We start from the raw sequence: 13,887 nt of genomic DNA, 5'->3' as shown, positions 1-13,887 counted from the left end.
GGAGTATCAGATAGTGAAGGGGACTTTCAGAGAATACAGCAGAAGAGAGAGAGATTGGAGAATTGGGCACAGAAATGGCAGTTGGAGTTCAATCCAGGCAAATGTAAGGTGATGCAATTTGAAAGATGCAATTCCAGAGCGAACTATACAATACATAGAAAAGTCCTGAGAAAAATTGATATACAGAGTGATCTGGATATTCAGGTGCATTGTACGCTGGGGGTGCCAACGCTAATCAATAGAGTGGTCAAGAAGGCATACAACATGCTTTCCTTCATTGGACGAGGTATTGAGTACAAGACTTGGCAGCCCATGTTACAGTTGTACAAGACGATGGTTTGGCCATATTTGGATTACTGTGTAGAGTTCTGGTCGCCACATTACCAAAAGGATGTGGATGATTTGAAGAGGATGCAGAGGAGGTTCACCAGGATGTTGCATGGTATGGTGGATGCGAGTTATGAAGAGAGGTTTTTTTAATGCTGTGTGATCAAACACTCCTCTTTATTTTTTTTTTCCTACCCCCACACTACCGCCTAACTAGTGCTTATTTTTTCCCCAGCACCCATGGTGTGTGTGTGTGTGCAGGTGTGAGATATGAAGAGAGGTAGAGTAGATTATGATTATTTTCATTGGAAAGGAGGAGATTGAGTGGGGGGACCTGATTGAGGCCTATAAAATCATGAGAGGTGTAGGCAGGATGGATAACAAGAAACTTTTTTTTCCTTCGAGTGGAGGACTCATTCACTAGGGGTCACGAGTTCAAAGTGAGAGGGGAAAGGTTTTTGGGGGATATATGTGGAAAGTTCTTCACGCAGAGGTTGTTAGTAGGGGCGGAACAATAGCGTAGTTTAAGATGTATCTAGACAGATCCATGAATGGGCAGGGAGCAAAGGGATACAGACCCTAAGAAAATAGATTTAGATGGAGGATATGGATTGATGCAGGCTTGGAGGTCCGTATTATTCCTTGTTGTCTACACCTCCAATTTTAACTTTCCAAACATATACTGGGACTGCCATAGCATTCAAGGTTTAGATGAAGAAGAATTTAAATGTGTACAAGAAAATTTTCTGATTCAGTATGTGGATGCACCTACCAGAGAAGGTGCAAAACTTGACCTACTCTTGGGGAAATAAGACAGGGCAGGTTACTGAGGTGTCAGTCGGGGAGCAGTTTGGGGCCAGTCATCATAATTCTATTAGTTTTAAAATAGTGATGGAAAAGAAAAGACCAGATCTAAAAGTTGAAGCTCTAAAATGGAGGAAGGCTAATTTTGAAAGTATTAGGCAAGAACTTTCAAAAGCTGATTGGGGCAGATGTTCGCAGGTAAAAGGACAAGTGGAAAATGGGAACCCTTTAAAAATGAGATAACGAGAGTCCAGAGACAGTATATTCCTGTTTGGGTGAAAGGCAAGGCTGGAGGTGTAGGGAATGCTGGGTGAGTAGAGAAATTGAGGTTTTGGTTATGAAAAGAAGAAAGGATATGTCAGATATAGACCAAAAGACCATAAGCCATAGGAGTGGAAGTAAGGCCATTCGGCCCATCGAGTCTACTCCGCCATTCAATCATGGCTGATGGGCATTTCAACTCCACTTACCCGCATTCTCCCCGTAGCCCTTAATTCCTCGTGACATCAAGAATCTATCAATCTCTGCCTTGAAGACATTTAGCGTCCCGGCCTCCACTGCACTCTGCGGTAATGAATTCCACAGGCCCACCATTCTCTGGCTGAAGAAATGTCTCTGCATTTCTGTTCTGAATTGACCCCCCCACCGCTAATTTTAAGGCTGTGTCCATGGGTCCTAGTCTCCACGCCTAACAGAAAAAATTTCCTAGCGTCCACCCCTTCCAAGCCATGTATTATCTTGTAAGTTTCTATTAAATCTCCCCTTAATCTCCTAAACTCCAATGAATACAATCCCAGGATCCTCAGCCGTTCCTCATATGTTAGGCCAACCATTCCAGGGATCATCCGTGTGAATCTCCGCTGGACACATTCCAGTGCCAGGGTGTCCTTCCTGAAGTGTGGGAACCAAAACTGGACACAGTACTCCAAATGGGGCCTAACCAGAGCTTTATAAAGTCTCAGTAGCACAACGGTGCTTTTATATTCCAACCCTCTTGAGATAAGTGACAACATTGCATTCGCTTTCTTAATCACGGACTCAACCTGCATGTTTACCTTTAGAGAATCCTAGAGCACTCCCGGATCCTTTTGTACTTTGGCTTTATGAATTTTCTCACCGTTTAGAAAGTAGTCTATGCTTTTGTTCTTTTTGCCAAAGTGCAAGACCTCGCATTTGCTCACGTTGAATTCCATCAGCCATTTGCTGGACCACTCTCCCAAACTGTCTCGATCCTTCTGTAGTCTCCCCACTTCCTCAGTACTACCTGCCTGTCCACCTAACTTCATATCATCGGCAAACTTCGCTAGAATGCCCTCAGTCCCTTCATCCAGATCATTATTATATAATGCGAACAGCTGTGGCCCCAACACTGGACCCTGCGGGACACCGGCTTGTCACCGGCTGCCATTCCGAAAAAGAACCTTTTATCCCAACTCTCTGCCTTCTGTCAGACAGCCAATCCTCAATCCATCCCAGCAGCTCACCTCGAACACCATGGGCCCTCACCTTGCTCAGCAGCCTCCCGTGTGGCACCTTATTAAAGGCCTTTTGGAAGCCTAGATAGACCACATCCACTGGGTTTCCCTGGTCTAATCTACTTGTCACCTCTTCAAAGAATTCCAACCGATTTGTCAGGCATGACCTCCCCTTACTAAATCCATGTTGACTTGTTCTAATCAGACTCTGCTCTTCCAAGAATTTAGAAAGACAGGAGAGAACGAGTGAGTCCTTAGAATATAAAGGCAATAGGAGTATACTTGAGAGTGAAATCAGGAGGGCAAAAAGGGGGCAAATATGATTAAGGAGTATCCAAAGGCATTTTAAAATACATTAAGGGCAAAAGAGTTGGAAGAGAATAAGGCCTCTCAAAAGATCAGCAAGGCAGCCTATGTGTAGAGCTGCAGGAAATGGGGGAGATTCTAATTGAGTATTTTTCATCTGTGTTTACTGTGAAGACTAACATGAAAGATATAGAATGTGGGGAAATAGCTTGTGACAGCTTGAAAAATTGAGTGTACTGAATTGTCCGTACAGTCCGGGGATGTAGGGAAGTCTTACTGTAACTGTACAGATGAGACAACGTCTGGACAATCATGAGCAGCTTTGGTCCCATTGTTGAAGGAAAGATATAATTTCATTGGAGGCAGTTCAGAGAACGTTTACTAGGATGACCCCTAGTATGGAGGGATCGTCTTGTGAACAAAAGCTAAAACTACTCACTAGAAGTAAGAAGAACAATAAAGCATATAGGATTCTTCAGGGACTTTACAGAGAATGTTTCCCCACATTGTATAGCCTAGGATCAGAGGACATAGCCTTCAAACAAAGGGTGCCAATTTAACACTGAAATGAGGAGGAATTTCTTCTGAGGGTTGAGTGTCTTTGGAATTCTTCAGATTTGACAGGGCAGGAATGTGGAAGTGAGGAATGTTGTGATCCTATTGACTGGCAGAGCAGGTTCGAGTGGTCGAACAGCCTAGTCCGGTGTTCCTCTCTCTTATGGTCTTGTAAGTGTTTATACCAATGATTGCATAGATTCATGTTATTCTGTGTGGTCAACATTGATTCCCATTATTTGGTTGATTTAAATAATGCAGAACACTTTGGTCAGAATCTGTGCTTGTGTGTGCCACCATTTCTTTTGGCCAGGTAATTTATTTTACTCAGCTCAAGCAAGAATCAATTGAAATGGACATGGGGTCATAATCATACAACTCGGAAACAGACTCTGCAGTCCAACTCGCCTGTGCTGACCAAATGTCCCAATCTGATCTAGTCCCATTTGGCTCATTTCCCTCTGAACCTTTTTTATTTGTATATCTATCTAGGTGCCTTTTTAAATGTTGTAATTGTACTTGCCTCCACCACTTCCTCTGGCAACTTGTTCCATACATGCACCACCTTTTTAAATCTTTCCCCTCACATCTTAAACCTATGCCCTCTGGTTTTGGACTCCCCCATTCTTGGGAAAAATGTCAATTCACTCTATCCAGACTAGAATCCTCAAATGAGTTGCAAAACTAAAATGCTACAAATGTTCACCATCCAATGTATAAAATATGAAAATGTTGGAGGTACTGTCAACAGATCAGACAGCACTAATGGAGAGAGAAAGAATTAATATTTCAGACCAATTACATTTTATCAAAGTGAATGTTGCAATTTTAAAGTAGCCACGGAGGTTTGGAGAGGGGAAAAGAACAAATAAAGGTTGTCATCGAGTGTAAGAAAGGAGAATCTGAATGACGTTGGAGAAGAGATGTGGAATTTTGGAGTCTAGCAAATTGGATTAAGAACTGCTTAACATAGAGAAAAGTATCGGAGTTGAGGGCAGTTTCTAAGAGTAAATGAAACTGGATGGCTGTGTCCCATGGCATTCTTCTCTGGAAGCATGACTGTTTGCTAAATCCACCAAAGGTTTTGACATAAGGCAGCTAGAAGTGTTTTTCAAATTGCAATTAATTGTCCCAAATTTTACAATTTTGACGTTTAAAGGAACTTCAAATTGATATTAACAACTTGTGAAACACCTAAAAACGTAAGCTGCAATGCAGTGTTAATAAAGATGATGTAGCATATCTTTGGTCAAAGGTCATTAAGATTGTGATATTTGGAAGCTCAGGTAAAAAGGAGATGGCTACGAACAAGACTACCTGCTTGTGTGCTAGATAAAACTGGTTATGCTGAATTGCCTGTTCACACGCAGTTTCCATGTAATATAACAACACCTTGTTTCATCAACATCAGCTTGTAGTATCATAGAGCCAAATAATCAAATGTACTGTGACTAACTGCCCAGATATTTATTTTACTTTAAAATTTTAGTGGAGACACTGTTATTTCTAGATTAATTGATGCCAAGGTCTGAAATCAATTTTAAGATCACTATACTATAATTCCAGGAGGAAGGCTTTTTATTTAAATCCTCTTTCACGATTCAGGAATAATTAATAGGACCACTATGTTAGTTTGTCTGGATTATAAGTTGTTTCAAATAAAATAAAAATACTGCATGGTGGAAATCTGAAATAAAGCATAAAATACTGGAGAAATTCAGCAGGTCTGGCAGCATCCACAGAGAAAGAAAGTTAATGCCTCAAATCTAATATTTTTCTTCAGAACAATTTGCTGTTTCTCTCTTCACAGATGTTGCCAGATGTGTTGAATTTCTTTAGTGTTCTCTGTTTTTGTAAAATAAGTTGTATTTCTATTATTGTTCCCAGATGCTTATTGCATTCGTTGATTATTTCTTTCCTATGACAAACATGGAGATCTCAGTTCCAATCTTACCTTTTCCTCCTTGCTGCTTTGACATTGTTTACTTTGAACATTTACATTTCCTATAATAGTTACCTTGGAATTGTCAGTGTAGTTGGCACCTAAAACGGACACTTGAACAGTTTCTCAGAATTCAGTCATCTGATCTTAAGAGCAAACTTCATTGGAATGTCTCCCTTGTTTTGGTACATCCCAGTCAAGGTTTAGATGGATATTCATGTCCACTTCTGAGAGCTGCTATTTTTTAATGGAGCTTGGTATTTTGTTGACAGGTCTGCAGAATGGCTTTCAGGTATTAAAGCCAAACACCTTTTGAATTTTTCTGAATTTCACCATAGCTATTTCCACATCACAAATATTACCTAAAGCTTGGGTGACAATTGAAGATTAACACAATCAAATACAAGTTTGCTCCCTTTTAGCCCCCTTTTATGATCTATACATCACATTTGCCTAACCCCCAACATTCCAGAACTGCTGACCTACACTAGCTCCCAATAAAGAAATGTGGACACTAAATTTCTTAACCTTGATTTCATAATCCTCCATGTCATAGAGATGTACAGCACGGGAACAGACCCCTCAGTCCAACTTATCCATGTTGACCAGCCATCCCAATCCAATCCCACCCACCAGCACCCGGCATTTTCATCCTGCCTCATAATCCTCCGTATCTCAGTTTCTTGAATTCTAGCTTCTTGTACCAAGTTTAATTTCTCTCCTTTGTGGTGACCATGCCATCAGTTGCCTAGGTCTGAAACTCTTGAATGCACTCCCCAAATTTCTCTGCCTGCCTTCTTTTTTCCAATAAGACAACCTGTAAAGCCTTCAGTTTCTATGAAGTTTTTGGTCATCTGACCAGTTACCACCTTATTTAGGTTGATGTGAAATTTTATTGTGTAATGTCCTTGTGAAGAGCCTTGGGACATGCATTGTTTTGAAGGTGATATATCTTGTTGTAGGAGCAAATGTGGCCAGTGAGACTCAGATCAACAAGGGAAGATGCCCATACAGTGTTGCAATATGGGTGACAGGCTAACTAACACACTATATCCCTTTCAAGCCTTCCCCTTACCAACTTTCTTATTAATGGAATAGGAGTTTCCAAACTGGTTAAAGTCTGTTTTTCTCAATGTTTTCCAATCAAAATTAGCCCATAGAAGAACTAACGTCACTTTCTTCACTCCGTGTGTCACTCATGGTGACTGTGGAATTACTGCCTTGAAAGTAATCTAATGAGCGCCTCAAAGAAGTGTGTGTGTGTAAGATAATTACCCCAGCTGAAGTGATTGGTGTGACTTCATCAAGCTGTTTATGAATGGCATCAAAGCCTTTAAAGTGGATTGAAATTCTTAATGATCTGTACACATTTCTCAAATGTTAGAAGAAAACAACTCTGAAACTATTGGACTACAAACTGAGACAGTTGTGCCTGGGTCAGTGCAGTGAAATTAAAACTGAACTACTGTTTCACTTCTGTGGCATATTTAACAATTTGTGAGGAAGTAAGTATATATAAAAACAATATCAGGTTAAATTAAAATTATACATACCACTTTTTCATTTTTAAAAACTTTTGTTTTATACATTTCTGTCAATTGAAAAAGTTCCTTCAAATGTGAGCATGCATTGAGGTCCTTTACATAGCTATTAAGCAGCGTGATTAGGATCCTTTCCCAGCAGTAGTCATCATTAAACCTTTCAGATGGCTTTAAAATGTGTCAAACAAACAAAGCCTGTTTTAAATATGTTGTACATGTACTTATGCTGGTTGGTTTTCAGTGCTCCGTTTCCTGGTTCTAAATGTGGTAGGACCAATGTGAATGGCCTATTAGTTGTGTCCTTGTCGAACTTTCTCTCTCTTTTTCGGAATGCTCTTTTGTATTTGGCACCCCTTAATGACTCAGCCAAGACTGGGAACTTCCAGAGTAAAAAGTGATAAAATCTGCCCTACAATTATAAGTATGAAGGTGTCAACCAGTTGCACTAGAAGAACTGCATACCACTCATTTTCTCAACACGCTTCAGGATTCAAGGGTGTTAGTATTTTTAAGTGATAAGTTTGGGGAAGAAAAATGTATTAGAGGAAACCAAATTAAACAGGAAATGCAATAAAACATTAAGTAGCCTGAGAGGCACATTGTTTTGAAGATGTTGCATGCATTTTATTTGGAATCTAAAGTGCTGGATTTCTGCAAAGGATTCATTTTAGTTGTAGTATGCCATTTTTTCTTTCGGGAAGAAATGGTACTAGAGTTTTGGAGCTTTTGGAACATAACATGGACTTGGATCACTTAATCCATTGTGAATGAAAGTGGGTAAAATGTAGAGCTGGAAAAACTGTCCTGCTGTGTTTTTTTAGCTCCGCATTTTATCGATTGTGATTTCCAGCATGTGTGTCCTTACAGTCTCCAGGTTAAATATTGTGCCTAATCCATCCAGTCACTCTGAGGATGAGTTCAATACATGAACTGTTCTTCACTCTGCTCTTTCTTTGGAAGAAAATATCTTATTTTCCAAGAACCGATGCAAACACAGTTTTATAAATTGATATTGGCTTTTTAAAAACCCAATTCTCATTTCAAGCTTGTTGTAACCATGCAATTTCATTTCACAGTGAAACCAATCTGTTGAGTACTGATGTTGAAGAGATGGAAACTGAAGAACTAAAGGTAAGAAAATAAGCTCTTTCAAAATTGTTGAGGATATTTGCTATTTTCCACAATGTAAAAGATTCCCTTGGCAGTAATGAAATACGTTGGGAAAAACTTGAGTGAATGTTTATTTTTTGTATTAAAATTGAACTTCTTTAAATGTCTTTTTCAGATTTTATTTATTTATTGGGTTATATAAGAAGTAATAGTTTTGGAACTGTTAAGAGGACTAGAAAATATGGGCTATGGAGAAGAACTGGATAAGCTGGAGCACCAGAGGTTGAGAGGAGATTTGGTTGAGATATGTAAAAAGGTAGATCCAGTGGATCGGAGAAACCCATCTCCCTTTGGAGAATGGTCACTAACCAGGGATATAGATTAAAGGTAAATGGCATAAGTACTACAGGGAGTTGAGAATTTCTTTTCGAGTGAGTCGGGTCTGGAATTCATGGCTTTAAAGAATGGGAAAGGTAGAAACTTTCATTGTAACAGTACTTGAATATGCTCTTGTGTGGCTAAACTTGTAAGAATTTCCACTTCCCTATGTGCCACAGAATATTTATCACCTGGATAGATTTCACTTTTATGCTTTCAATCCAAAGGCAGCATTCCAAATTCCTGCACTGAAGTGTCAAGCTAAGTTCTGTGCACAAGTCTTTGGAACTAAGGTGTTTTAACGGATGTTATGCAGTGAATTACATTATTGTGCTTGCACTTGCACCACATCACAGAAAATTTGGAATTTCTAAACAATGCAGTTTTAGAGTTGAAAAGCCCACCTGCAATATGGATTATTAAAATGTATCCCACAGTAATTGAACTTTAGCCCAAATACCCATGCTGTTTTAAAAGATTGTCTAATTATTGGACAGCAAATTGAATTTTTATTTGCTGTTTCAAATTGTTTTGAAATCCATATTGTTCATGTATCCATTCACTGCAGGAACTTGTTTAATTTTGATTTAGTCTGTTTAATCAAATATAATTATGACAGTCATCTTCATCTTCCTTGTCTCCAAATATAAAAGTGTAGGATCTCTGTGTGATAATTTCTGTTTCCCATTTTTTTAAGATGATTGTGCACAATCCTGGGACAGAGTCCAAATCTGGAAATCATAGGTGCATATAACCACAGTAATCGCGTAATCATGGATATTTCTCTCATTAAAAAATAGAAAAACAAAATTTGAGGTTTTAGTGCAGATAGCAAGTTGATGAAATGCATTCAAGGTTGTTTTATGTAGACCAGTCTGTCCAGGAGCCAACTTGCAGGGAGATGACTTCATGTCTTGTGTAATGAGACAAGGTTAATTAATGATTTTGTAAGGGACATCTGGGGAAGCGTGATCACAGCATGAAGGAATTTTTATATTGAGTTTAAGTATGACTTAACTCAGCCCAAAACTCTAGTCTTAAACTTAAAATGTACATTATATAGGGATGAGGGACTGATTGAAAATGGTAGATTGAAAACTAGATTAAAAGATTTAATAGTAGCAAGCATTGGTGAATAGCAAAAATATATTGTATCTCTACTCCCTAAAGGGAAAATGTCTCTGGGAAAGTGGTCTGCACATAGTTAGAGAAATCAACATTAAAGGAAGGGGATTATATTGTTACTTAGAAAAAAATTAAATCTGAGAGAATGGGAGAATTTTGGAAATCCACAAGAAGTAATAATTAAGGAAGTGGGCCAAAGGAAACTGGCAAGAGTTTTTAGAAAAAGATTGTAATAGCTTGCACAGATATGTAAAAAGGAAGCTGGCAGCACAGAGATATAAAGGTAAAGACTGGAGAAATTATAGTGGGGCATAAAGAAAAACTTTGTCTGTTTATCTTGGGAGAAAGTCATAAGTTGCACAACGCCAGGTGATCGTCCAACAGGTTTATTGAAATCACAAGTTCTTGGAACACTGTTCCATCAAGTATTACTTCACCTGACAAAGGAGCAGCACTCCAAAAGCTTGTATTTTCAAATAAACGTATCGGACTATAACCTGGTGTCACGTGACTTCTGATTTTGTCCACTCCAGTCCAAAAATAGCATCTCCACATCATGTATTAGTAGAATGCATTGGATTTGATCTTCCAAAGTTTTCTTAATTTGAGTGGTCTCGGTGGATTCAAAGGTAAGAAATGGAATGGAAAAAAAAATGAAAAAAAGAAAAGAAATGAAAGGATGAAGAGAGAACCTGGAAACAATAGGCCAGGAAACCTGATGGCAGAGTATGATACTGATGGAATCTTTTTATTAGGGATATGTGGATGTCAAGTTTAATGTATCATTAGTAAGCTTAATAAAAATGGAAACATATGCTGAGTAGGAAGCAGGAAATGTGTATGTACATAGTTTTATGATCCCATTTGATGATAATACTGGACATATCAGATCGCAGATGGATTGATGGATCAAATATTAAATTTTTGCAGTTGGTACCATGGCAGTTTGTCAATGAAACATATTCTCACAAGACTGCAGATGCTCTTTAACAACAGAGTAAGTATTTATTATGCAAAAGGGGGAAAAGGGGATATTCCAGACAATTGAAAGATCTTGGACAGTAAAACCAAGTTTCAATGTAATCCCAACATGTCCTTTCACAGAGACTCAATTGCAGAGGAATTTCACTCTGACGTCAATCCGCTTTGCTGACTGACTCCTTTCTTTTCCTTGCTCTATGATTACAATTTTACATTTCCTTTCCAAGTCTGCAGGCCTGGGAATTTTGCAATTCTGATGCCATGAGCTTTCTCAGTTGTGATAAGTTGAAGATTTCTCTACAAGCTCACTAGAAGCTCAACATACTAACAACACTTTAACCATGATGACTGATTTCCTGAAACTAAAACTTTATTTTCTACCAGGAGAAGATTTTCTCCCTTCTAAGCAGAACTCCTGGTTCTTCGGAACTGAGGCCTTGCACCTTCTGTTCTGAAATCAAAATTTAGTTGTTGGCTTTCTTTTATTTTTCCAACTCAGCAGCATAAGTATTCCATTTGTTAATGCTACTAGATTCTCCCATTAATTCTTAGAATTAATGCATTGTTCTAAATGTTTTTCTGACTTGGTTTAACAAAAAACTTTGCAAAGTTGATCCACATCCAATTGCCTTCACTTTTGAAATCCAAATTTCAAATTGTTTTCTTTTCTTCATAATTGGTTTAAATTGGAAAGATTTAAAAGGGACCCAAGTGGCATCTTTTTCACATGGAGACTGGTGCGCGTATGGAATGACCTGTCAGAGAAGGTGGTAGAGGTAGTCTCATTTTAAGACATTTGGACTGGTACATAAATAGGATAGATTTAGAGAGATATGGGCCAGACCCAGACAAATGAGACTAGTTAGGTTTGGGATAACTGGTCAGCATGGCCAAGATGGGCCAAACGGTCTGTTGCTGTGCTGTTTGACTCTGACGCTGAGGGAAAAAGAATGTGGCATATAATGTTAAAAAAGTGTGAACGAGTCCATTTTGTAACAAAAATAGAAAAGCAAGATTTTTTTTATGGTTAAAGCTTAAGAAAGATTTATATTTGTAAGGATCTGGTTGTCATAAGCAAAGTTTCACATACAGGTACAGAAAGCAATGGGCAGTGCAGTGCACTAGCATGATTCCTCACAGAAAAGACATCCAGCTTGGTTTAGGGCATTCCCAGTAAAGATGCAGCTGAATGTTGGCTTGGATTCAAATCTTTAAGATATCTACAATATTTCGCCATTGTCTTTCAGGCTTTGAACAGACAAGAGCATGAGAATTATCACAACTAATGCATTTTTTATTCTTTCATTTGTGATTTGGCCTGCAATGCCAACACTTATCGCCAATTCTTAATTGCTGTTGAGAAGGTGATGTGATGCACATCCTTAAATTGGTGCATTTAAAATGGCGTGGATACATTTACAGTATTATTTGTGGAGTAATTCCAAAATTTTGGTCCTACAATATTGAAAGAAGGGCTATATTGTTTGAATAAAAAGTGAGGTCTGCAGATGCTGGAGATCAGAGCTGAAAATGTGTTGCTGGTTAAAGCACAGCAGGTTAGGCAGCATCCAAGGAACAGGAAATTCGACGTTTCGGGCCAGAGCCCTTCATCAGGAATGAGGAGAGTGTGCCAGGCAGGCTAAGATAAAAGGTAAGGAGGAGGGACTTGGGGGAGGGGCGATGGAGATGTGATAGGTGGAAGGAGGTCAAGGTGAGGGTGATAGGCTGGAGTGGGGTGGGGGCGGAGATGTCAGGAAGAAGATTGCAGGTTAGGAGGGCGGTGCTGAGTTGAGGGAACCGACTGAGACAAGGTGGGGGGAGGGGAAATGAGGAAACTGGAGAAATCTGAGTTCATTCCTTGTGGTTGGAGGGTTCCCAGGCGGAAGAAGATGCAATAGATGATGTGTGTGTAGATGATCCTTCCATATCTGCCACAAATTCACCTGCAGATCCTTCCATATCCGCCACAAATTCACCTGCAGATCCTTCCATATCCGCCACAAATTCACCTGCACCTCCACACACATCATCTATTGCATCCGCTGCACCCGATGTGGCCTCCTCTATATTGGGGAGACGGGCCGCCTACTTGTGGAATGCTTCAGGGAACACCTCTGGGACGCCCGGACCGACCAACCCAACCACCCCGTGGCTCAACACTTTAACTCTCCCTCCCACTCCACCGAGGACATGCACGTCCTTGGACTCCTCCATCGCCAGAACATAACAACACGACGGTTGGAGGAAGAGCGCCTTATCTTCCGCCTGGGAACCCTCCAACCACAAGGAATGAACTCATATTTCTCCAGTTTCCTCATTTCCCCTCCCCCCACCTTGTCTCAGTCGGTTCCCTCATCTCAGCACCGCCCTCCTAACCTGCAATCTTCTTTCTGATCTCTCCGCCCCCACCCCAATCCGGCCTATCACCCTCACCTTGACCTCCTTCCACCTATCACATCTCCATCGCCCCTCCCCCAAGTCCCTCCTCCCTACCTTTTATCTTAGCTTGCCTGGCACACACTCCTCATTCCTGATGAAGGGCTTTTGCCCGAAACGTCGAATTTCCTGTTCCTTGGATGCTGCCTAACCTGCTGTGCTTTAACTAGCAACACATTTTCAGCTCTATATTGTTTGAAGTCAGGAAGTTGGAGAGTGAGAGAGAGCGCAAAAAGTGGAATCGACATTTCAAATCTGCTACAACTCTGCTTTGGAACCAAACAGTTCCTCGTGTTTCCAGAGAAGGAAAGCTATTTGACATTAAACGTTTAAGTCCATTTCTCTGAGGTGAAAAGATTGTGGCAGATGGTTGTGGTATCGCATACCTCTGCTGATCACTTGCTGCTTATGCCTTTTGACAGGCAGGTATAGTTTAGTAAATAGTATAGCAATTTATCCTTACTTGTATTTATGAAAATACAGTAAAATGTGTTTAAGTTGCCATAATCTGTGCCATTTTAATTACACTAATAAAAAAGAAATAATTTACGCAAAGTTAAGACACATTTCTGTTTTTGTTCCATCCATGGCTTCTTGATTTATTAAGTGGCTATGAGATGCCGTCCCACTGTGCAGCCATCAGTGCAGCCATTGATTCTGAGGCTCCCAACAGCAAGGAGGAATCACGTTGATGCAGCCCTGTTGCTGCTGACTGGACCCAGAATGCTACCTCTGGCAAACTGGCCTCATCACTGCTGATATTCCAGCCGTCACCATGGCCAGGAGACTGTCCCAACTGTCAAGGACCAGGGCCCATCACCTGGCTAGGAATCCAACCGTTTTGCTTGGATGTTGGAAAAACGTCTAGGAACATGACAGACAAGTCTCATATAAAAGGACCCTTTAC

The 13,887-nt window shown here is 40.0% G+C and overlaps 1 protein-coding gene across 5 annotated transcripts in view; it reads left to right on the top strand.

Moving 5' to 3' along the window:
• Positions 1-13,887, top strand: part of senp6a (SUMO specific peptidase 6a) — a 172,527-nt gene that overhangs the window by 37,101 nt on the left and 121,539 nt on the right. For all 5 annotated transcript variants that reach the window (XM_060831646.1, XM_060831645.1, XM_060831644.1 and 2 more), the window contains one exon: positions 8,027-8,081. In XM_060831646.1, the coding sequence (XP_060687629.1) occupies positions 8,027-8,081 (55 nt within the window). The remainder of the gene's footprint in view (positions 1-8,026; positions 8,082-13,887) is intronic.

Source organism: Hemiscyllium ocellatum, chromosome 10 (genome assembly GCF_020745735.1).
Source record: "Hemiscyllium ocellatum isolate sHemOce1 chromosome 10, sHemOce1.pat.X.cur, whole genome shotgun sequence".
NCBI classification, from domain to species: domain Eukaryota; kingdom Metazoa; phylum Chordata; class Chondrichthyes; order Orectolobiformes; family Hemiscylliidae; genus Hemiscyllium; species Hemiscyllium ocellatum.
The sequence above is the reverse complement of the archived record's forward strand: the minus strand, read 5'-3'. Positions and strand labels throughout refer to the sequence as shown.